General features: G+C 49.1%; 6 protein-coding genes across 6 annotated transcripts; 3 read left to right on the top strand and 3 right to left on the bottom strand.

Moving 5' to 3' along the window:
- Positions 1–2,372: 2,372 nt before the first annotated feature.
- N7498_001721 (uncharacterized protein) lies at positions 2,373–2,855 on the bottom strand (the record flags this gene model as incomplete). The annotated part of the gene is made up of 1 exon (XM_058448783.1): positions 2,373–2,855. The coding sequence occupies one exon, from the start codon at positions 2,853–2,855 to the stop codon at positions 2,373–2,375; it is 483 nt and encodes a 160-aa protein (XP_058311127.1).
- Positions 2,856–5,017: 2,162 nt separating this feature from the next.
- Positions 5,018–5,932, bottom strand: N7498_001720 (uncharacterized protein; the record flags this gene model as incomplete). The annotated part of the gene is made up of 2 exons (XM_058448782.1): positions 5,018–5,804; positions 5,829–5,932. 2 exons carry the CDS (start codon positions 5,930–5,932, stop codon positions 5,018–5,020), a joined length of 891 nt encoding a protein of 296 aa, XP_058311126.1.
- Positions 5,933–7,768: 1,836 nt separating this feature from the next.
- On the bottom strand, positions 7,769–9,244 carry N7498_001719 (uncharacterized protein; the record flags this gene model as incomplete). Its single annotated transcript, XM_058448781.1, has 1 exon — positions 7,769–9,244. One exon carries the CDS (start codon positions 9,242–9,244, stop codon positions 7,769–7,771), a length of 1,476 nt encoding a protein of 491 aa, XP_058311125.1.
- Positions 9,245–12,864: 3,620 nt separating this feature from the next.
- N7498_001718 (uncharacterized protein) lies at positions 12,865–13,733 on the top strand (the record flags this gene model as incomplete). The annotated part of the gene is made up of 2 exons (XM_058448780.1): positions 12,865–12,870; positions 12,924–13,733. The coding sequence occupies 2 exons, from the start codon at positions 12,865–12,867 to the stop codon at positions 13,731–13,733; spliced, it is 816 nt and encodes a 271-aa protein (XP_058311124.1).
- Positions 13,734–15,474: 1,741 nt separating this feature from the next.
- On the top strand, positions 15,475–16,031 carry N7498_001717 (Lipopolysaccharide-modifying protein; the record flags this gene model as incomplete). Its single annotated transcript, XM_058448779.1, is given in 3 exon segments — positions 15,475–15,564; positions 15,580–15,742; positions 15,790–16,031. Coding segments are annotated over 3 exon segments (495 nt in total), but the record flags the coding sequence as incomplete, so codon positions are not given.
- Positions 16,032–16,818: 787 nt separating this feature from the next.
- Positions 16,819–20,071, top strand: N7498_001716 (Ty1/Copia family ribonuclease HI; the record flags this gene model as incomplete). The annotated part of the gene is made up of 3 exons (XM_058448778.1): positions 16,819–17,255; positions 17,308–17,696; positions 18,504–20,071. 3 exons carry the CDS (start codon positions 16,819–16,821, stop codon positions 20,069–20,071), a joined length of 2,394 nt encoding a protein of 797 aa, XP_058311122.1.
- Between the last annotated feature and the right edge of the window lie 2,479 nt (positions 20,072–22,550).

Genomic DNA, 22,550 nt, shown 5'->3' with positions numbered 1-22,550 from the left:
GAAGGATCGGCAAGTTCCTCCAGGACTTCTTCCGCGCTACGGTCTTCCTCGGCTTCCTCGGCTGCCACCTCTATATCTTCAAATAGATACCATGGAAAATTGTCGCGTGCCTGCTGTTTCGAGGGAACTTCAATTTTGTAAGACCCTCCAAGACAGAGCTCTTTCCGCTAGACTGATTGTAGACAACTACTAGTTGTGGGAAATTGATGTATTCTCTCACATTTCATGCGAATAGTTTGTCGATTTTTTCGAGCAGAGCCGGCTTGGCGAAAATTACGGTGGCTTCACCCCCTCCATGCTTGATTGTCTTGTCTGCTTGGTAGAGAAACCATATCTGGTCTAGAGAGCTTTTGATGATATAACTTGAGATATAGCATCGCATTCTTGGGTTTCCGCGCAACCATTGTCCATTCTCAGCTGTCGATCAGTCTTTTTCCTGACACCTTGAATAAAATACCTGTATGGCTAACTGTAGTAAAAGGTCGTCGGAATGCCGGGCACTTCATTTATAATAATGGCCATCAATGACAGGTAATACTGTGCAGTTTCGGTCAACTTATTCGATGGTCTTTGCTCACTGAATGGTAATCTTAGTGGTTACTCAATATGTGAGCTGCATTTCGGCCCTTGATTTAGTGCGGCCCACCCCAGTGATTGGTATGCACTGAGGCTTTGATTCTGGGCCCAGGAAAGAGTTGCTCAGCCTGTTTTGTTCGTGCCGATTCGAGCATGACTGTACAATCCTGTTGCTCAAAGCGGCAAAGTTTCTTTTCCGGGCTTTTGACCAGCCTCCTTCCCACGGTTTTTGAAGATGATGATCTCAGCATTCCCCATGTACTCAACCTAGCTGGGACTGTACAGTCAAACTATCCTGCGCATTACACTTGAGGTAAGGAGCACGACTCAAAAATTCGCAAGACCTTGTAGAATGTGACAATTCCAGGGTCTCAAATCCTGCATGCCGCATGGAACGAGAGTTGTCCCGTTATATCTGGCGTACTTCGGCCGTTTTAACCCACTTATCCCGCCTTTATTGCGAATGTCTCGATACGCCAAAATGGTGAACAAAAAAGGTAGAAAGGCTCCCCCTGCTTCATTACCCACGACAAAAGCCGATCCTTGGTGGAACACTCCGACAATAACAACCCAAGAGAGACCAGGTGCGTACACTATACATGCCCAGCTAGTTTTCCAATCGCTTATGGCCAATTCTAAGGATCAAGTTTGCTCCATTACAATAACACTCTATGGCCTACCGACGAAGTAATGCACCCAGAAACTGCAACCGTCAAAGACAGCACTTGGACCTCCTCCCAGATAGTGGATTTGGATCAAAACCATCTTTTTGCGTGGTGTATTCTTTGCTCGGCACTATTACTGGTAGAATACCCCATGGAACATCATCTGCCCTATTTCGATCTCAACTTTTGGAACGAACCGGTATCTGCCGTTGTCGCAACTGTATGTCGCTCTTGCAAACGTAAGGGTGGCGGAAACTGTGGTTCATCGCGTCTCCCTGCTGAATATTTCCGAACGAAGAAAATATACATGAATATGTGCAAAATAGCTTGTCGACCTGTCGAAGTCTCGACAGACACGGGCCAATACGTACGTTTTGTGAGCATGGAGCAGATATCAGCCTCCTTGACAGATCAGTGTGTTTTGCTAGGCCTTAAATTTGCGTCCACTGGTAATCAAAGGCGAGATGATTATCGTCTCTGTTTGTCTAGTTGCTTTATTTATTGGTGACCTCACGCAGTCAAGGAGAGCAAGAAGAGTTTAGTTTGGCCGCAACGGGTCACCTGTCGCTGCGGTCGTAGACCGTAGCGTCAGATAGGCCCGTCCGCGCTCCCTTGTAGGGAGGCAATGTGTCTGTATTGTAGTGGATCCTATATACAGAGGGAAGGTGGGAGGGACAAAATTGACACTTGACTGCGTGAGAGATGACGAGCTACCCGCAGAGGCCAGCAACTGACTCTCGTGAGGCAGTTGTAGGAGGAAGAGGCCCTCAGAAATGTCGGTGTAGATATCACGTGAGGCTAACTACAGACATAGTGAGGTTACAGGCATTGTGAGGCAACCCCAATAAAACCACTCCCTTTATTGGTGACCTCACGCAGTCAAGGAGAGCAAGAAGAGTTTAGTTTGGCCGCAACGGGTCACCTATCGCTGCGGTCGTAGACCGTAGCGTCAGATAGGCCCAAATGACCCGGGCCAAACTAGGATGGTGGAGGGGACGGTGGTGGAAGCAGCAGAGACAGCGGTGCGGGCGAGCCTGTCTGGAACTGGTGGTTGAGCTTGTACAGAACTGACGCGTTCGTCGTAAAATAGACCCTGAACGCCTCCGAGGTCCATCTCCCTAGCATCTAAATCTAGTCGTCGAGTATCCCACTATCGTGCGCATACTGAGCCGCACCCTTCCGAAAGCTATGACCTGAATAGCCGTGTGTCGGTATCCCAAGTGTTCTTAGCTTAGTAGATAAGGTCGAGAGGAAGTTGTTACGGCTAAATAGTCTTCTGCCGAAGGAGAACAATAGGGCGTCCGGCCCTCTGGGGTCGAGAAGTAGCAGTTTCCGAAGCGCGTCAACTGGGCATGCGCCATCTCCCGTCTTGGCAAGGATAATTTGCACCCCTTCGTGACGGCGGTCCGTCTTACTGCGCTTGAGTGTGAGTTGCGCGTGGTCTAACGAGGGCGAGAATCTAACGTCTGAGCGCGTTAACTTTGTGGCGGAGAAGATAGAACGTATACTAAGGTCTTCAGTCTTATAGGTGAATTCTCCGAGGCGGAGGAACCCAGCAAATGCTACCCAACACGCGGTTGCGAAGTTTAGGTCATCTAGGAGGTTCGTAGTCATCTCTGAGGGACGTAACGGCAGTGCGACGAGGCCCGCGGATAGTTTCGTAATAGTGTCACGCGAAATCGGTTTTCTGACCCGTACTTTTGTTATGGGATTAAGTCTTCTCGCGCCGTCTATTAGTCGTCGGAAATGCTTGTTATCAAAGAGTTTATCGTCAAGGAAATTGTCGATATGGTAGGCTCGGAGAGCTGCTAGGTCGGCGAGTGCGGTGTCAGGCTTGACGGCCTTTTAACTAGCGTTACCAAGGAGTCGTGCGCTTAGCCATGAGGTCAATGAATATCTTGAAACTGGCCATACGGATAAATTCTGAAGCGCGCAGTGCTTTTCGTAATTACGCTAAACGGAGAGGTAGACGGAACGTGTGTTAGCGCTGAGTCCGTTCCAGAGCAGTTTCAGGTGGCCTATATTAAGCTAAGGAGCTTATGAAGAGAACCACGCGGGCAGTTCAATACCGAGAGGTCCTGCTAGTGGGGACAAATATTAGCAATGTCTTCAAGATTATTACGTAAGAGCGCATCTGCTAATATATTTTCCCGGGAGGGGAGCCAGTATAGCACGATGTGGATGTCTCTCGCCGCCGCTAGGATAAGTAGGCTCTTCAGAGGTGCGTTGGACGGACCATAAAGAAAGCCTTTCTTGAGTCCCGTGTGCGCTATAGAGCTATCTGTGTGGATAACGAGAGTATGATGGAGCCAATAGTGGCTAAAAAGTAGGAAGCCTTGTAGGATGGCGTCTACTTCGTGAGTATTAATGTGCGCATATACGTCTTAAGCAAGGGCCAATGTGGTAGCATTGCTTTGATGAAGTTGGTGACAATAGGCCAGCCAGTAGTCTGATGTAGACTTAGATGAGAAGAAGAAGAGCCCCTAGCCTATACTAGAGGCATCTATATAGAGATGCGTGATAGTGCGGCGGCAGGGGTCAATCAGGAGTACGCCGTTGAAGAGAGACAAGGAGTCCCTCCACCATTCTAAATCGTCACATACCTCGTAAGGGATACGGCGGCGCGCGCTACTCCCATATAGGAAAGAGGCTTGGAAGGTATATAGGGACTGTAACCTTGTTCTTCCAAGCCAGACAACTCTTGAACAGAAGGCTAGTAAGCCTATAAGGCGCTCTATTTGCTTAAGGGAGAGACTCGCCGCATTCAGGGCAGCTGCGGCGTCCAATATAGCGCGGCACAACTTCTCTAGTGGCAGACGAGCTTCCATTATAATAGAGTCGATCTGGATACCTAGGACTGTAGCGCAGGTTCCTTGCCGGTCCTTTTTAGTATTGCGAGGGATACGTAGGTAGTCGGTGACTCTATTATAAACCTCGTCGAAGGGACCCGTAGGGTCGGGCACTAAGGGAGACTAAGTAATTACGATGAAGTCGTCTAGGTAATGATTGATGTAGAATAAAGGTAGGAGGCATTGGAGTATCTAATGGAGTGCCTCGGCGAAGAGGTTGAAGAGAAATGGAGCCATTGCGAGGCCGAAGGGGAGACAGCATTCAACATAAGTGGAATCGTTCCACTAGAAGGCAAGGAGATGCTGGTTATCCTCGGCAACAGGGACTATTCGGAAGGCGTCCTTAATATCTCTCTTGATGATTATGCAACCTAGGCCAGATTGTATGACTTGCTCATAGATCTTGTCGATTAACATATATTCGATAGCTAACCAGGAGTCGAGTATGCCCTGGTTAAGGCCCTGTCCAGGGGGCCAAGATAGGTCATAGATACAGCGCCATCCCTCATCGTGCTTAGGGACTAACCCAAGCGATAAAACGAAGGAGGGCCTAGAGGCTAGTCGAACACGACCGAGGTTGAGGTCCTCTGCTAGTTTGGCCGTGATCATACCAGGTTCGTGTATGTGGTGGTTAGAGGAGTAGCGAAACTGCCTATTACCCCTATAGCCGACCTAGACACCGTAGGTCAGGATGCCAGCGATGGTGGAGCCGAGATCGCCTAGATAGTAGCGTAGGAGATTGCTCCAGCCTTTCGCGTACAGTGGTGACGGAGAGGATTGTAACCTTGGGAGCTCTAGGTTGAAAACGGGGTATTGAGCAGCAGTGTTAGGTCTAGGTGGTTACCCCTGCGGTATAAGGCTTGGAGGGAAGGGATTAAGAACAACGCTGTCGGTGCCACTAGTGCAGTTCCTAAGTGCTATCACTTGCTATTTCTTCTTGCGGCAGGAGTAGGCGGAATGTTCGCTGAGGCCGCATACCGTGCACTCATAACGTCTCTTGCAGCCTTCCCAGGAGCACCCTGTTGTATTGAACTTATCGCAAATCTCTGACTCATTATTCGAAGATCTGGTATTCCTGGCTTGACGAGGCCGGATTGGAGGGTTTGTTGGTGACTTCGCAGGTAGGGTGAGATTGTGGCGGAGGTATTTCTCGCGAAATGGGCCTATAACCAGGTAGTTGTCCGTCGATAGCTCTCCTTTATCCAGTATATATTGGTGGAAATTAAGGGCAAGTGGGAGAACTGCTTCCGACCACTGATAAGTCTGAGCGAAGTCCAGGATCTGCCTCATAAACATAAGTAGGTTGGGAACTACCTTAGGATGCTTCTCGCCGAAGAGATATCCCACAACGGCCAGATAGGCAAGAAAGCAGGTCGTCCATATTTGAGGGTTAGGGCCCCAGTCCCTAAGCGACGCTGTTGCCTTCTTGAAGCCTACTATACCTCCCGACTCGGTCATCTTGAAGACTCTGTCATCCTGATCTAGCTCGGTGACTGACTTCTCTTTGAAGCGTATGAGTTCAGTCGCCTTCAACTTCCTCTCGAAGACGCGCGTAAGAAGGGCGGCGGAGACACCCGGAAATATGTCGATGAGTGGTTTGACTTCAGGGGGTGGCTCACGGTTTTCCTCGGGAGTATCGTCATCTTGTAGGTCCGCACGAGGCCTCCTGCGGCGTAGATCGGTCTCTGCGACATCTAATTCAAGGCGCCTAGCCCTGTCTCTCTATATCTGTCCTAACCAACTGGCACGGTCGGCCGCACCCATGGTTTCCCAGATATGGGCCGGCGGCCAAGCGGAGTCGAGCGGGGCGGGAGTGACACTGCTGGACTGGCTGAACGTCATGGTGAAGGGGGATATAGTCAGGCCTTAGGGTTTATCGGTGCTGTAGCCGTCGGTAAGGACGTGAAACACAAAATTGACACTTGACTGCGTGAGAGATGACGAGCTACCCGCAGAGGCCAGCAACTGACTCTCGTGAGGCAGTTGTAGGAGGAAGAGGCCCTCAGAAATGTCGGTGTAGATATCACGTGAGGCTAACTACAGACATGGTGAGGCTACAGGCATTGTGAGGCAACCCCAATAAAACCACTCCCTTTATCGAGTAACCCAATATGGACTAGGGTGGTTTCGAGTACGAGCCGATCGACAGTGCGTGTGTTCGGAGGGGAAGCTGTTGTCTACTTTCACTGTATGGCCACGGGGCGTTTCGGCAAGTATGGTCTGCCCAATGCCGGAACCAGTAATTACGGTGATTTTGGTGATCTAATTACCAGAGATACATCAAGAAAATTCTGTGGGACCGTCTCTAACCTAATTTGGCTTAACGCGATCTAAGTGGGGCGCTGGGAAAGAAAGCCTGTGTGTCCAAGGGGTAATCTGTTTTCGAATTCTACTGTAGTGCTAGCCGTTGCGATGAAATCGGTGCGAGATTCTATGGACCCTTTCCGTATTATAACCATGACTCATTTGTTACTACTAGTCGATACGATCTACAAGAGGGCAGGGATTGTTGAGAAAGTAACCACAATTAGTTTAGTGTGTTTCAGGTCAGGGTTCGGGAATTAATTCGTGAGAATATATTGGTATATCTGATTTCGAATATCACTGTAAATAAAAAGGTCCAACCCATCATTGCGGCCATAATGTTCGACTAGGCGTTCACCAAACGTACCTTGCGGCAAGATTGGGAATATCAGAAACCCAACGATGTCAGGACATTCCGAGAGACAAAGCCATCGTAGATCAAAACTTGGTTGTTTTCGTCTGTCATATACTCGAAGTACAGACAGCCCCCGGTGGCGCACCGATAGAAAACCGACCGCGGAATTCTAGTTTCTCCACTATCTGCACCTGCTATGGCTCGTCTGCTAAACTGCATTCCGTGGTCACAGGAGCATGTAGGGTTTTCTGCCAGCACACCTCGCATATCCCCAAAGCAGGCAAATTCTCCACAGCTATAGCAGGCATAAAATGGACGACCATAATTGCCGTTCTTATTATTACGCGAGCAACGCTGTTCTTTGGTACGGCGGCCACAGTAAAGGCAGCGAGGCGCGTTTCTGAGTGCAGGATGACTCATTCGAGGATTGGCAAATGCCAAGGCTGGACCGTCCATTCCTAAGAGAAAGCACCTGGTAAATGACGTCAAGTAGTTAGATGGTGACTTGTGTGCGAATAGCGGACACCAAAGGCACCAAAATGCATGGGAAAATGATGGTGGGGGAAAAGTGTTGGCCTCAGAAATGTAGCGAGATGAGCGTCCATCATTCCGCGCAGCGATTGGCTGGACATAGATGTGGGTCTCTATGAATCATTTATGTGAGGGGTGACAGGGTAGTGATAAATCACAGCCAGAAAATCCCCGAGAGGTCAACTTGCTAGATGGGGAAGCTTCGATTGCCCAGGTCAACTTTCCACCGCACCCATCAGTAGTTGACCTTGTGCAGCCCATTCTCTGAATGGCGTCCGGAGTGCATTCTTCAAAGAGCTATAAATAGCTACCTGAAAGCCCCCAATTATTTATTATTTTCGCTAAATCAAATATTTCTGAAGAGAGAAATGATTCATAATGGGTTCTCTGTAACATAAATAGGAGAAGCTTAGTGTTGGATGAACAATATTTGAAAACAAGGCCAGATATCACGGACGCCTTGACGCCACAATGCCAAATTGTTTAGACTAATAATTTTCAAGGACAGGTAAGACTTTCTTGACGCTTTCAACCCACTTCCCAATATCCTCTACGAAACGTCGAGCGATGCCTATTTTGATCCCTTTTTCAATGAAGAAATGGGGATTCTGATCCCTATACACCTGCTCAAGGTCAAGACCGTTTTCGAGCATTACATCACATACTTCTCGAAATGCAGTTTTGAGGGTGTCATTCTCGACATTCGACACCTGCCACTCCCCGTACTCCTTGACAGCTACATCTCTGAGACCAGGGATGTCGAGTGGGCTTAGAGTCTGCAAATTATCTACTGCCTTCGGAACCGAGACATCAAGCCCTTGGGGCGCAGGTTGCGAGGACGAAACATTGATGTTGATAGGTGGATATGGTGACCCTGCACCAGTGACATGGCCTCCCTTGCGCTTGTCTCTACCCAGTCTATCCTGTTCTTCCCGGTATAATTCGTCACGAACTGCTTCTGGTACGTCCTTGTGACCTTCCAGCACACCACCCTTCTCAACGTGGGTGATTAGGCGTTTGATGTGATGAGCTTTGAGCGGGTAGTGTTTTTTCCCCACTGGGTCCACCCAACAATGGGGGCCATGCTGACACGTCGACGAGTCACATCGCATCAGACTATAAACGCTGCGCCAAATTGGCTTCCCGCCAGAAGTACTTTCCTCTGCGTCAAGCTGTGCGTCCCTCTCACCGAGCATTCTTTGCGTGACAGATGACTTCCCTCTTTTCTCCCCTTTCCGACCAGCGGATGGAGAGGAATGACGATCGTCTACATAGTTGAAACTGATTTTCAGCGTAAGGTCTTTTCCACGGAGTAAAAGATCTGACCACATCAGAAGCTGCTTTTCGATTGCGGTCCAAGATATATCGGTATCGTCAAATCGTTTGGTCAATTTTCGCTTGGTACGATCGGTTGTTGATGCCACTATGACGGTATCATCTGGTCTCACTTGGCGATGGCGAGCAGTCTTGCGTCGTAGAGCTTTTTCTAACTTTTTTTCCAAGGACAGCTGCCAGAAGGCGCTAGGTGCCAAAACAACATCCTCTTCCGTGTCCTTTGACACCTCCCTGTTATTGACAGTCACTCGCCACTCTACACGGTAGTGGATGCACGTTGGCGGGTCCTCGTCGTAGGTCTTCCCATCCTCCCACTCACACAGCTGGAGAAATTTGAGAGTGTGTGGGGCGGGTTTACTCGTAGGATCGATACTAGTCTCAACTACACTCGATGGGGAGGGGCTCAGGGTCGATATCGCTGCGTAGGGGCTGCCGCAATAGCCAGGTGTCGGGGCATAATCCGAGTGGTGTTCCCATAGTTCGTGCTCCGTAAACTGAGATGTGTCATCGAGGCGATACTGGCTCATCTCACCGTAATCACAGTCCTTATAAAGCCACATTAGCTGGGAGAACCAGGTTAGGTTTGGGGCTGGTAACGAATGAGATGCGCAGTAGAAAGCAAAATCCATGGAGATAGACAAAACATCTTTCCCTACCAGGTTTAGCTTCCTACAGGATAAGCACAGCCTTCGGAATTATGACTGGCGAGCGACAACGAGGGCTTCGCTGCATGCGGGAAGAATGAGGGGAAAGAGGCAAAACGTGGCTGACGGGAGAGGGAAGCTAGCAGGCGATCTTGCCAGATCGCCAGATCTACAGAACAATTCTGGATGGTTCCATGTAACCTTACTGTACTATGACGATGACTCATTTATGGCAATACAATCATTACGATAACGGTACTGCTGGAACTTTAAGGCGGTGAGCTAAACACGTTAGCGTTATCCGGAATTAGTTTTCCCCGAATCAAGTAGTAAGAGTATGACGGTATAGCTGATTTCGAAAACTACTGTAACCGCACTAGCATTATTCTTGTAGGTCTTGCCTATTATAGCCACGCATGTGACCTTTATGCAGCTGACACACCCTGGGTTTTAATGCTAACGTAGTCCACCCCCGAGTGACGGGAACTGATAGGGACACCTCAACTTTCACTGCGGACACCTCATCTGCTTATATAATCGTTGTCTCGTGCAAATGCCACAGTAGCCACGGCAACAGCCTCAAGGTTAACTATCTATAAAAATCAAGCGTTCCTTGCTACAGGACATGTTCGCAAAGTATGCCCAATTCTCCCACAGTTAGAACATTTCACTGCTCTCTTCTGACTCCTCTCTCCATTTGCTTTCTTATCACGTGTCTCAACCACCTCAAACGAACATAGAGCACGCTTCTCTATCCTTCCTGGATCTGCGAATGGAGATTGTCTTTTCCGAGACTTGAAAAATGAATTTGGCAATCGAGGTTCCAAAAGGGGTAGATATTTAGAGCCATGCCTAGCATTCGTATGCCAGAATGAATGGACCTCCTGAAGTTCAATCGGAATACTGCGTTGAAGAAAGACGGTCAATCGATGGGCACAAGGCAAGCCCATTGTGACAGTCCAGACATTGGTGCATGCTGGTAGAGGTGAACGCTCTGTGGCGGACCTAGCTTTCTGGAACTGCTGCTCAATAAGCTTAATAGCATATCGAGTAATTTGTGTGGTGACCTTAGAGTAAATCGGATGTGATGTGACAAGTGGATTCTCTAGACGGTCACGAGCAACGTCCAACTTAAGAATGTCAATCTGGGTTTGGATGGCTCGCTTCACTTGTTCAAACACAATCAGCGTACTGGCAGATGAAGATCCGATATGCTTTTTAATAAAGGCATGTGAGCCTTCAACACGTGAAGTTGCAGCATTTCCAAGATGCAGATTTTGCCTAGTCCAGGCGACCACGAATTTTTGTTTATGAATAAGCCACACCCCCTTCACATAGTGTATAGCGGACTGATATTTTCCGCACTTAGACTCAAGGTCAGCAAGCCGTTTATTGTATTCATCTTCTGTCGGGGCGTGGACAAGCTTCATCCAAAGACCGTAGAATTCATCAAACTCATCCGAAGTCGCGAATTGACTTTTAACTTTTGCCGTCACATTCTTATTAATGTGCCAAATGCAAAGTAAGTGTGGATTCCGAGGGCAGACTTCCTCGATAGCGTTTAGTAGCGCGAGGTCTCGATCAGTACAAAGAACTGGAAGATGTTAATAGCGCTGGAGAAATGAGAAGAAAGTCTGTAAAGCCCACACATAGCTCTCAGTTCTCTCATTATGCACGAAACACAGTGCAACGCTAAAGGTAGCATTTGATGGTGATACTCCAACAATGTGAAGAAGAGGCATTCGATATCGATTTGTCTTATATGTACAATCCAAGACGAAGACCCTGTTGTATCTGTTGGCGAAGTCAATCGACTCTCTATGCGCAAACATTAGAAACATTTCACGGCCTTCAGAGTCTTGCTTGAATCCAAATTTCCATTGCTCTTCAACCAACATATTGTGAAGATATTCAAGAGGTGATTTCCCGCCTAGCTTTTCTCGGCGGATCGTCTGCCGCTTGTTGTAGATGTCACGAGATATCAATGGAATTGAAGGTTCTTTCTCCCGAAGAAGAGCCAGAATGTCTCTCGGTTGAGTCCCAATCTCCACCATTTGACTGAGGTCTTGTAATTGGTCATTTGTAAGCTGGCGGGCTTGTGGATGGCCCATGAGATCGTCAGCCTCATGGTTGTGAGTGGGACATCGGATTTGTAAATCCCATCTGTTATCCGGAAGCCTCTTTCCGTAGAGCTTGAACGGACAATTAATTCTCCTTGTGGTAGTGAATCGCTGCTTTGTTCCATCTGGAGCGGTCAGTCGATTCCTGTGTTGTCCCCCTCGATCACAGCCTAGAATGACTTGTCTGTTGGCCGTTGACCGATGTATAGTGATAATATAGCCATGCCGAATGGCATGTCGACGAACAGAGATGAGCAACTCCTCACGGCTATTGAAGATCTCTTCTTTAGGGGGTTCCATGGTTGCCTAGGCTTCTACTGGGAAATTGAAAGAAACCTGGAAATTTGTTTTGGCCCAGGGAGATGGAATGTGTGTGGCATTTGCACGAGACAACGATTATATAAGCAGATGAGGTGTCCGCAGTGAAAGTTGGTGTCCCTATCAGTTCCCAGAATGACCGTCAACTAGGATGCATTGCTCAATCTGCTCCGACATCAAGCTTTATCGTTGAGATAGTTCACTCATATATCTATTGAGGGGTCAGGTTGTCTAGCAGTGACAGACATTGTACTTCCCAGCTTCTTCCGGATGCAGAAATCCGCCGCCCACCGGCACGACAGCAGCAGTATATAGAGCATCTACCCTCTCCAAATTGAACCGAAATTTCATCGCTAATTCCGGTCAAAGTTTGTTTTTATCGCTGGACCTGCCAATGCCAGAGGTTTAATTTTTACCGTGTTGGAATGCGATTATCAATGGCTGTTTCAACGATGATGGCCATGAGATAAATCCATATTGCTTTCCTAACCATCGCGCCAACGCTCTATAATTTTGAAGTATTAGACTAGTGTGTATATAGTGCCAATTTAGCATTGATTAGTCACTTTAGATGGGGGATTAACGAACTGTAAGCAAGATCGCGATTGGTGCGCCTTGCAGGCTTACCGCATGATTTCGGGTTGGTTTCACCGGCTGCGCCGAAGGTGATTGATGGTGGAGCGTCAAAGCTACAAAGCAAGAACGCGATTGGCCCAGGGAGAAAGGAGCCAATGAGAATATCGAAGAGGCTAGGCGTAGAACGAGTCTGACCTCCACAAGTCCACCAATAGAGTGATTTAGTTATGCTATGACATTAGTACGTTAACCCCGCCGGTCCTCCTCGGGGCCGATGCCTTTAAACGCCTTAATCTTCGGATTTGAATGATCCAAAAAAGTATAAAGCTGTGGGCATATCCTAACGATAGAGCTGCTTCTAAGTCACCAACACATTCAGCTTCCAAGAACTCTGTCACAAAACCGATTACGTCCACTCCTTCAAGCCCTCTACCAGGCACATCGGAGCATTTCAGCTTAACAGCAAGTCAACAGCCACCAAAAGTGGAAAATATCACCACGACCCAATATCAGCCATGTCTGCTTTTACGCCAGTCTTCACACCGGCCGAAATTAGACCTCGGTCGCAATTCTTCACTAGCAATCCGGCCAATGCATGTCCATCTTGGAGCCTTTCTACCCCCACTTGTCCGACTGACCATCCATGCTAGTTCATCCGTGACGCTTTCACACTACCGACCTGGATTTTCCTCGGTGCCCTCCTGCAATCTACACTCTTGCTGCTTCTTCCCACGCACGTCGCCATTCTACCCGTTATCATCTACTTCATCGTCCGCTTCATCGACAGCGTTCTCATCTGGCACGGCATGCGGCCAAACCCACACATGTCTGGCGTAGTCCCCGGAAAAACCACCGCGCAGTTCCCTGGCAGCACAACGCCATCGCAAAATCCAATCGTCGTCATTAAGCTCGCGGCCCGCAGCAACCATCCGCTCGGCATTTTCCATCCACACATGCGAACCATTAGCTCCTTTTTTAATCGCATGGTGAAGGATCTCGACGACAACAGCGAACGGTATGACTTCCTCGGCGCCAGTAGCTACATGGCGAACGAGCGTGCGACAGCCAACGAGGTCATGATCTTGGCATACTTTCGCACGTACGAGGGCTTGCATGCATTTGCTCATACAGAAGGTGGTGTGCATCGCGAGGCTTGGAGCTATTGGAATACCGAGGTTATGGCCAAGGGGAAGACCGAAGAGAGCCGTATGTTCGGCATCATGCATGAAGTCTACCAAGTTCCCGTCGGAAAGTGGGAAAACATCTATGTGAACTATCATCCCAGTGGACTAGGCGCGACGACTCATAAAGTAAATGTGCATGGCCAGGAGAAGTGGGCCAGTCCGTTAGTTGATGCGAGGAAGGGGCTGTTGAGGAGCAGCAAGGGACGGATGGCAGTAAGCACAGGGGGTGACAATGAGATTTACGGGGATGACCCGTATGCGAATGAAAACGCTTGATTAGACCCTATGGGACGCGGTCGTATTGAAAAAAAGACAAAAATCAGTTCTGAATTTCGCAGTACAACAACTTCTTGTATTTTCTCTTCCTCTAATGATTGCGAGCACCTCGAAGATTGCCCAATTTGTCTTGACCACCTGCGAGAGACACCAAACGAGAGCATATGCTTGCAATGCATCGCTTGTTCCAGGTTTTTTTGGGTGTGCTGAATGATGGCTTCTCACGCGTGAATGCGGCGCGTGCCTCTTCTGTGCATTTTGGTAAGTCTTAATGTTGCTAAGGCGCGAATAATCGCTAACCTTGTCACAGTCGATGTTTCCAGCGGAAGTATTCATCGATGAAGGCCCATACACCGCCGTCCAAATTGACGGCTTGGTCAACTAGGTCACAGTTGAATCGAACAAGACGGGCGACAAAGGGGAACCTTGAGCGAGCCCAGCGTTGTCTAGTGGCGCTACCTCCGTGTCGTAATCGTCAAACCCGATGTTAGCCTACCGTCCGCTCATAAAACTTGCAAGTCAGGTCTAGGCAGTGGCCGGGATACCTTTAGATTAGAGACGCACATCTAGGCTTGTCATTTTTACCCTATGGAAGCTCCCTTCGGGTCGAAAGCCGTCAGTGTGTTTCCGCAAGACTACGATCCAGGCATTTCTCCACCTTTTGGGGTGATAGCCTAGGTTGATTGATGAGGCGACTATCCAGGTAATGGTGTCCCAAGATATATTTAGAGGCATTTCTATATTAGCGACAGGAGGCCATTTGGCGCTGTTGAGCTCTTGGCCGCTTTAAGGGACTGACGGATTTCAAGCTTGGAGATTGGTTGCCACGGGATTCGAGTTAGAATGTGGGCTATATTTTCCTCTTGGGATTTGCTATAGTTAGGACGAAAGGGCCTATGAAAGCTTGAGCCTTCTCTCTATTGCTGGCTACTTCTTTGTCACCTACCCTGAGAGTGGAGATGTGCCCCTAGGAGTCTCGCGGTTTTATGTAAGTAGCCGCTTTCCAAAGCTTTCCTTCGCCAGCCTCATCAAGGAACCGTTTCCAGTGCGATACCTTAGCTTTCTCGATTGCTCGTGTCTATGCCCTTCACCTCCCGCGCATATTACCAAAAAGCCTTATAGTACAAGGGTCGTCTCGCCCCACACGAGCATAGCTCTCCTGCTATTTGCGACGCGAGCCAATAACATCTTTTGTTAGTATTTGAGATCTACAGTAAACCATCGCTTCCCAAAAGACTTTAAGTAGCTTACGACTATTGCCAGAGAAGTACCTATACCCCAAAGGATGAAGGATACAAGAAGCGTACCTAATATATATTGTTTTCTTCAGCGATTTTCTTGTATACGCCTGCTTTGTCTCTTTCGAGATCTAGTCCTTAGGAAGGCGTGTGGTGTACCGCCACTCTAAATATGGTATCACCTATCTTGTGTTATTACCTAGCCCGTTCAACCATTCCTTATTATTTTTGGTCAGCCTAGCCGACGTGGCGACTTTAAATCGGATCACGTACCCAATCTCTATGGTGCCGATTCCAGCGACTTATACGTTCTAGGTGGATGCGGCGTTCAGCAGTACGGTTCTAATATATACGTTTACTGTAGAGGTAGGGAGGTAGCGGCCGAAGGCGTTCACATCGCCTTATGCGTTGGGCGAGTCGTCAGGGGACCGCTGCGTACTGATTCGAACACAGTTCTTTTCTTAGATTTAGGTTTATTTATACCTGCCGCCACGGTCGCCTAGGATTGGATCGCGTCGCCGTACCACGAAGTGCGTCGTCGCATTGCAGCTATTGACCAGGGCGAAATCGCGCCCGATGGATCCTTCCTACCGGTTATTGCGTTCTAGGATAAGAAGAAGCAGCTCGTTTGGCGGAGTAGTCTAGCCCCGTTGTGCGCACTAAACTACTCAAGTCGGCTGTTGGGAAGAGCTGGGCTAGCGTGCGTGTTATTGACTGAGATGATGAGAACGATATTCGATTTAATCTTCTTGCTATTGAAGATCATTGCCGGTATATGTTCCTTGCTCATACTGAGGGACGCAGATTCTCCGGTAGAGGGAAGTATCTCCTAAACTGTCGCTCTGTCTTTATCTCGCATCCGCTTGTGTGGAAAGAGGCTCATCATGCCGCACTAGTATTGTCTGGGCCTGAAGCAAACTATATCGAGGTCGATCAGGGGTTTACGGATTTGTCGTGCAAGATCGCTTACTTAATCGATAAATCGCGAGACGCGGAGCGTACTGCTAATAATGCGGTGCGCACTTTCCGGGATCGGTATCTTACTCCTGCTGCCGAGTGATGCTACTGGTGTGATTTAATAGGCAGAACGCGTCGTCGTCTGATTTTGAGCTTGTTCTTTTCTCCGCCGGTCGTATAGGAAGCAAAAGGCTAGGGGTGTGCCCTTCGAGACGTGGTTAGTTATGCATTGATGATTTTCGTATTTTGTTCATGATGATGCATTAAGCGGTGTTTTCTCTGGCGTTAGAATCCCAAATTCATACCTTTCAAATCTTGTATAGGGCTAAATCCACACTCTTTCTGGCCAATCGATTTTAGCTCTGCCGTCGCCAATTTTTGCCCGACCGAGCACGCACTAGAAAACACTAAGGACAATTGAGCATAGCGGGACCACGGGCCACAATTTTAAACGTCGTATAGCCGCCCAGCTGATGCAACCTTTGAGCTAGAGCCCCGGGGCTTTCTCCAGGGAAACAATTGGTCAGATCTCGCCGAGCCCGGTCAGACAGCAATATCTTACCTACGAGGAAGGGGAACGAGCCCACTACAAGCCCCGCCTCCTGAGCCAATCTTAAGGCCTCACTGAGCCATTCAATCGGTATTAGCGACGAGCGGTGTGTACAAAGGGCAGGGATGTAATTGACACGAGCTGATGACTCGTGCGTACTGGGCATTCCTCATTTTAACGCCGTATTCCGCCCTGGGTCCGTCTTCATACCCTCCCCTTGGGGACGCTTTGTACGTTTCTCTTTAAAGCCCTGGCTTCCCCCATTGCTCCAGAATCCATCCCCGGCTTTCTTTGACGTGCAGGAATATTCCAGTCCTCGAGTTAAGGAGCAATAAAAAACATGCCTAGCATCACCACTAGTGATGGATACACCTTCAACAACTGGGGCCCTATCACCGCCACTTTCACAGCCCCGGCAAGTTGCTCTACCATGAGCAACCTTATGATCGGCTATCGCGGTACTAGTCCTAACTTTATGTTCGCGGAACAATGCTCGACTACCTGGAATTATGATTGTATCCCAACAGGTACCATCACGCCCACAACGTCATACAATTTAAACCCCACGGAAATTTATCAGGAAACATACTTCTCACCAGGACTGTACTGTCCAGCGGGATGGGCTACCGTCGGCGTTGCGGCCCGTGATGCCGACAATTCCCTGAGCGCCTGGGGTATACTGAGCACCTCCCAACGTGAGCAGTTATTTCCAAACCCAGCGACCCTGTTAGTTGAGCTTTTGGACCCGAAAGAGAGCGCTGTCATGTGCTGTCCGCGGTGAGTCTGTGCAAGTAACGAATTAGAGATTGTTTAGCTAACGTTGTCCTAGCTCCATGACGGCAGACGTATCTCTTGGATGCTACTCTATAGTCTCGAATTACAAGGTCACAATATGCTGTGAGGGCCTGCCACCCGTCTCGGATGTCGAGGAAATAACTATGACCAAAACGTGGAATGGGACAGCTGTTACGGAATTGTGGAACACAATCACCGCTACCTATCCCATTTCGTATGTCGAGAAGACTTTTGCTAATGCCTCAGTCGCGTCTTCGTTTATGGGTATTTCCGTTATGCCAATGATAACTCTTGTGCATCATCAAACCGATGCCCAGGCTACTGAGAGTGCTGCTTCTACGACTGCTACTACCGGGAGTGCTTCGTCTACATCAAATGCGGCATTAAAATTTGGATCCAGGTTGACTTGGGATGGACTGAGTGGTATGCTTGGGGTTTTTGCTGCCGCGGTGGCTTTGGGGGCCTCTATCATCCTTTGATGGCGTGTTCTCGATGAGTAAAAAGAGTTCAGAAATTTGAATATGAAATAATGCTCGAGTCTCATTCTATCTTTAATACTACACCGCTAGATTCCGAGCTAAATACGCTTCCACATCGCCGCCATACTGCAAAGGGCAAAATGGGCTGGCCGAACGCACCAATCGTACTATCCGGGTGGGTCGAGCTCTTGGACATGGTGGTCTATCTGAAATTACGCGCGCCAGCATCGATCTTACAGAAGAAGACACCGTTTGAAGTTCTATATGGAAAACCGCCCTCGTTCTTGCATCTGCGACGGATCGGCTCCCGTGCATGAGTCTTAATCCCAAAAGAGCATCGAGCAAAACTCGGACCGAGATCATCCGAGTGTCGACTGCTAGACTATTGTGAACCGAACCAGTACAAGCTCTATGAGATACATTTTGGAAAGACCGTCTTTTCGCGTAATGTCGAGTTCGATGAGAGGACCCCGTTGGCGCCACTCATCGAGGGGGAAACAGGCAACGACCTCCTGGACAACGCTCCTCCATCACTTGTCTTTCCACCGAAGTTCAGCCAAAGGGCTGCTAACACCACCGGCATCGCCAGTACCTCTGGCGATTGAGCGAGAGAAAACGCCACCTAGGCGTGAAGAGGAGACACTTCCAGTGGCCAATCCAAGCCAGCAAGAAAACGACCTGACATCGGATCTTGGGTATTCGATCTATGGTCGCAGACGAAGACCGTCGAGGTGACCCCTGGAGTCACTAGGCAAGGTGTACTCGGCAGGCACTTTGAATACCGCACCGGCCAGACAAGTCGACCCGGCGACCTTTCGCGACGCTGTGTCGGGCCCAGACCAGCTGGAATGGTGGGCCGCCATCCAGAAAGAATATGCGTCGCTCCTGGAACACGGAACCTGGGACAAGGTTCGGCGAGAGGACGTCCCCGCCACAGATCATGTGATTGGCTGCAAATGGGTCTTCAAGACCAAAGCCAACGGAACGCGCAAAGCGCGATTGGTCATCAAAGGCTACCGGCAGAAACATGGCATCGACTATCACGAAACGTTTGCTGCTGTGTCCCGGATGGACTCGGTCCGCTGCATTGTCGCCAGCGCCGTGTTGCGCGGATGGGAACTCCACCAATTCGACGCGGTCACCGCATTTCTTCATGGTGATGTCGACTCGTCCATCTATATGGAGTTGCCTGAGGGCTTCGAAGAACCAGGGTACGTGTGTCGGCTGCGCCGTTCAATGTATGGGCTGAAGCAGGCCCCGCGGATTTGGTACCAATGCGTCCACCGCGTCCTGGCTTCTCATGGTTTCATCATGGCACAATCGGACAACTGTGTGTTCTATAAACCGAATTGCGTCATTTGTGTTTATGTCGATGACTTTCTCGTTGCTGCAGCAAACACGCACGAAATAGAACAAGTGCAACAGGCATTGCAAACAGAGTTTCGATTGAATGACCTGGGCATCCCGCGTTCATTCCTCGGGATCCAGTTCGACTATCATGCTGATGGGTCCGTATCCATTCACCAACAACAGTACATCCAGAAGGTGCTCTCCGAATTTGGTATGGAGACCTGTCAGCCAAAGTCCACGCCGATGAATCCCAAGCAAATCTTGAATCATCGTCCAGACGAAGAAATTTTGGACGAGGAAGCAAAAGCACGGTTTGCGACCGCCATCGGTTCGTTGATGTATCTGATGGTCGGCACGCGACCGGATATCGCGTTTGCATTGGGTACGTTGAGTCGCTTCACGTCCCAGCCGCAATCGCATCATCAAGTCGCTTTGCAGCGACTGCTTCGCTATATCAAAGCCACGCAATCTCATCGTATTACCTACCGCAGTGGACAGTTGATTGGATACACGGACGCCGACTTTGGTGGTTCCGTCGTCACTGAAGGTGCGTACTCGACCTCTGGCTATGTATTCCAGCTTGCAGGAGCGCCAGTGTCCTGGTCGTCCAAGAGACAGGGGGAAGTGGCCACGTCTACCACTCATGCCGGATACATCGGACAGTACAATGCCATTCTGCATCTGCAGTGGCTCCGCACCTTTCTGACCGAAACGCAGCTGTACCGGTCTCCGGTCACCAACATCATGGCTGACAACCAGTCCGCCATCGCGCTATCGCGCAATCCCGAATTCCATAAACGGACAAAGCACTTCAATGTGAAGTTTCACTATCAGCGAGCCGTGCTGGATACAGGCGAGATTGGACTTCAATATGTTCCAACTGAGGAACAGGCCGCAGATGGTCTCACCAAGCCATTGGGGCCTACGTCCTTTGCCAAGTTTGTAGCCTCTTGGGAGTCGACGCCTTAGAAACTCCAAGGCAACATGCATGACAGCACAGGCGCTCTTTCCACTTCATTTTCCCGCGACGGTTTTTGAGGAGTTTTACCGAGGCCTGCCTGCTCTGCGCAACTCCAGTATCGCCCTGCCAGCAAAGCGATCCTGAGGGGGAATGTTGTGATATGAGGCTGGTGCAGACCAGGAACCAAGCCGAATCATCGGAATTAATCCCGAAGTATGCATACGAAGAACCAAGTTGATTTCCAATCAACTTGATCTTCTCGCTGTATATATATAGCCTCATGTTTCCCTCTGAATAAATAATCAATTCATTCCTCTGAACTACAACAGTTTCTTATTCCCTCAAATAGTTTATATTTTACTTCAAGTTCATCCCAATAACCTACTTCAAAATAAGATATGTGGATATCCCTATAGGGACTAAACTCAAAAGAAATGGACTATACACTGCACATTGAGCCAGCAGTGGAACGAATGCTTTGGAACGGCAATTGAGGAGTCCAGATTACAGCGTCTTGGAAAGTCACTATTAGCTTGCATTAAAGCAACCTTCGAAGTATAAGCAAAGGCAGCTGTAGGGAGCTTAGTCAGAAACTATAACATTCGTCAAAGGCCGACTCTTTTTGAGCTTTTCTAATAGCTCTGGAGCGCAGTAGCTATCTATTAGGTAACACTCTCCCCGCAGTCTAAATGGCGTGCACGCTCTGAAATCAGCCCTAGTCAATCCCGGTGGCGATGATAATAAATATATCTGCCCTATGTAGGTCGCCCTGAAAGGTAGTGGTGTTATTGGGGTTGCCTCACAAAGCCTGTAGCCTCACCATGTCTGTAGCCTCACCATGTCTGTAGCCTCACCATGTCTGTAGCCTCACCATGTCTGTAGCCTCACGTGATATCTACACCGACATTTCTGAGGATCGCCTCCTCCTACAACTGCCTCACGAGAGTCAGTTGCTGGCCTCTGCGGGTAGCTCGTCATCTCTCACGCAGTCAAGTGTCAATTTTGTCCCTCCCACCTTCCCTCTGTATATAGAATCCACTACAATACAGACACATTGCCTCCCTACAAGGGAGCGCGAACGGGGCCTATCTGACGAAACGGTCTACGACCGCAGCGACAGGTGACCCGTTGCGGCCAAACTAAACTCTTCTTGCTCGCCTTGACTGCGTGAGGTCACTAATAAAACTTGTTATTGTGCGGGAGTCAACTACCTCACTAGCACTGGGGGCCTGAGATCAATGCCAATCGGGTGAAGCGGTGTCATCCCAGTTGGCCTGCCCGTGAAGTATGCCTATGGAGCAAACTGAGAGACACCCATGATGAGAGGCATGGTGAATTTCAAGAGAACAGAAGCCTCAATTATTGGGTGAAAAGCTGTGGTAATGGACTATACAAGTAGGCCTGTCAGAGCTACTTAATTTCTTCTGGAGTCGAAACACCGGCAGCCAAACAGCACGAAATGACTATAGTAGTCTCCGAGATAGCTTTATACAAAGCACCTGGGCCAGATGGCATACCGAACGCTGCGCTAAACAAGTCGCTCGAGATGTCGCATTTTGCGGTCTTCCTGGCCAGCCTCAGACTACTCTAGTCCTCCCATTCTACTTATGTCAAACAGCCGCACAACGCTCTACACTCTTGCGGAGAAACAGTGGGTAAGAGAGTGGAACACAGGCGAAATCGGTGCCGCAGTACGGGTTCTCGTTCCAGAACCTATGAAAGCCATCTTCCTCATCCATGGGATTTCGACGAGTGGCGAGCTCCATTGCCATTCAGACGGAGACTACCAAGGGAACAGTCCCCGGCTACCAGGAAATGTTTGCAAGTGCGTAAGCAACAGCAACCCTCAGGGACCCCGCGCCCTGTCCGTGTGATTGCGGCAAATAAACTGTTCGCCTCGTCCTTCTCGCTTGTACCCAAAATGCGTAATTTAGAACCCGCATCCTAGAATTTCACAGAATCACCGCCCAAGATTGACGGCAGTGCCTCAAAGGGTCAAATTGACGGCCTTGTCTGGTGTGCTGCAGGTGGAGCTCCTTGTCCAATTCGGGAGCATAGCCAACAAATATCGAGTCCACTGTTAGACGGAGAGCTAAGGTGTTGCCGCACTTGCTATTGGAGCTTTCAAAGTAACGTATGATGGCTCATTTGCCTCTTATAGTGCGGTTGTCCTTTATCTGGTAGATAACGACGTAAAAAGGCCTGCCATCAGTTGATTCTAGCGTCGGCGTCGTCAGCTTCTCCGAAAAAGTGCACGCGAACACAGTGAGGAAATAGGTTCTTCTTCACAGGAACTTCTTGAATGAGACCGCGAGAGTTATTTACGCGTCGAAACTAACCAGAGAGAGAAACTTCAAAAGCGTGCGATACCCACTAGCGTAAAAAGACTAGTCGAGACAATTTAATCAAGAATCACTGTCAATCTAGATGCTGCAATATACCAAACAGAGCATAGGGCCTCGCCGCCTGCGACAGTGCCCAAGTGTT

Source organism: Penicillium cinerascens (assembly GCF_028974065.1).
Source record: "Penicillium cinerascens strain IBT 15544 chromosome Unknown contig_1_segment0_segment0, whole genome shotgun sequence".
NCBI classification, from domain to species: Eukaryota; Fungi; Ascomycota; class Eurotiomycetes; order Eurotiales; family Aspergillaceae; genus Penicillium; species Penicillium cinerascens.
The sequence above is the reverse complement of the archived record's forward strand: the minus strand, read 5'-3'. Positions and strand labels throughout refer to the sequence as shown.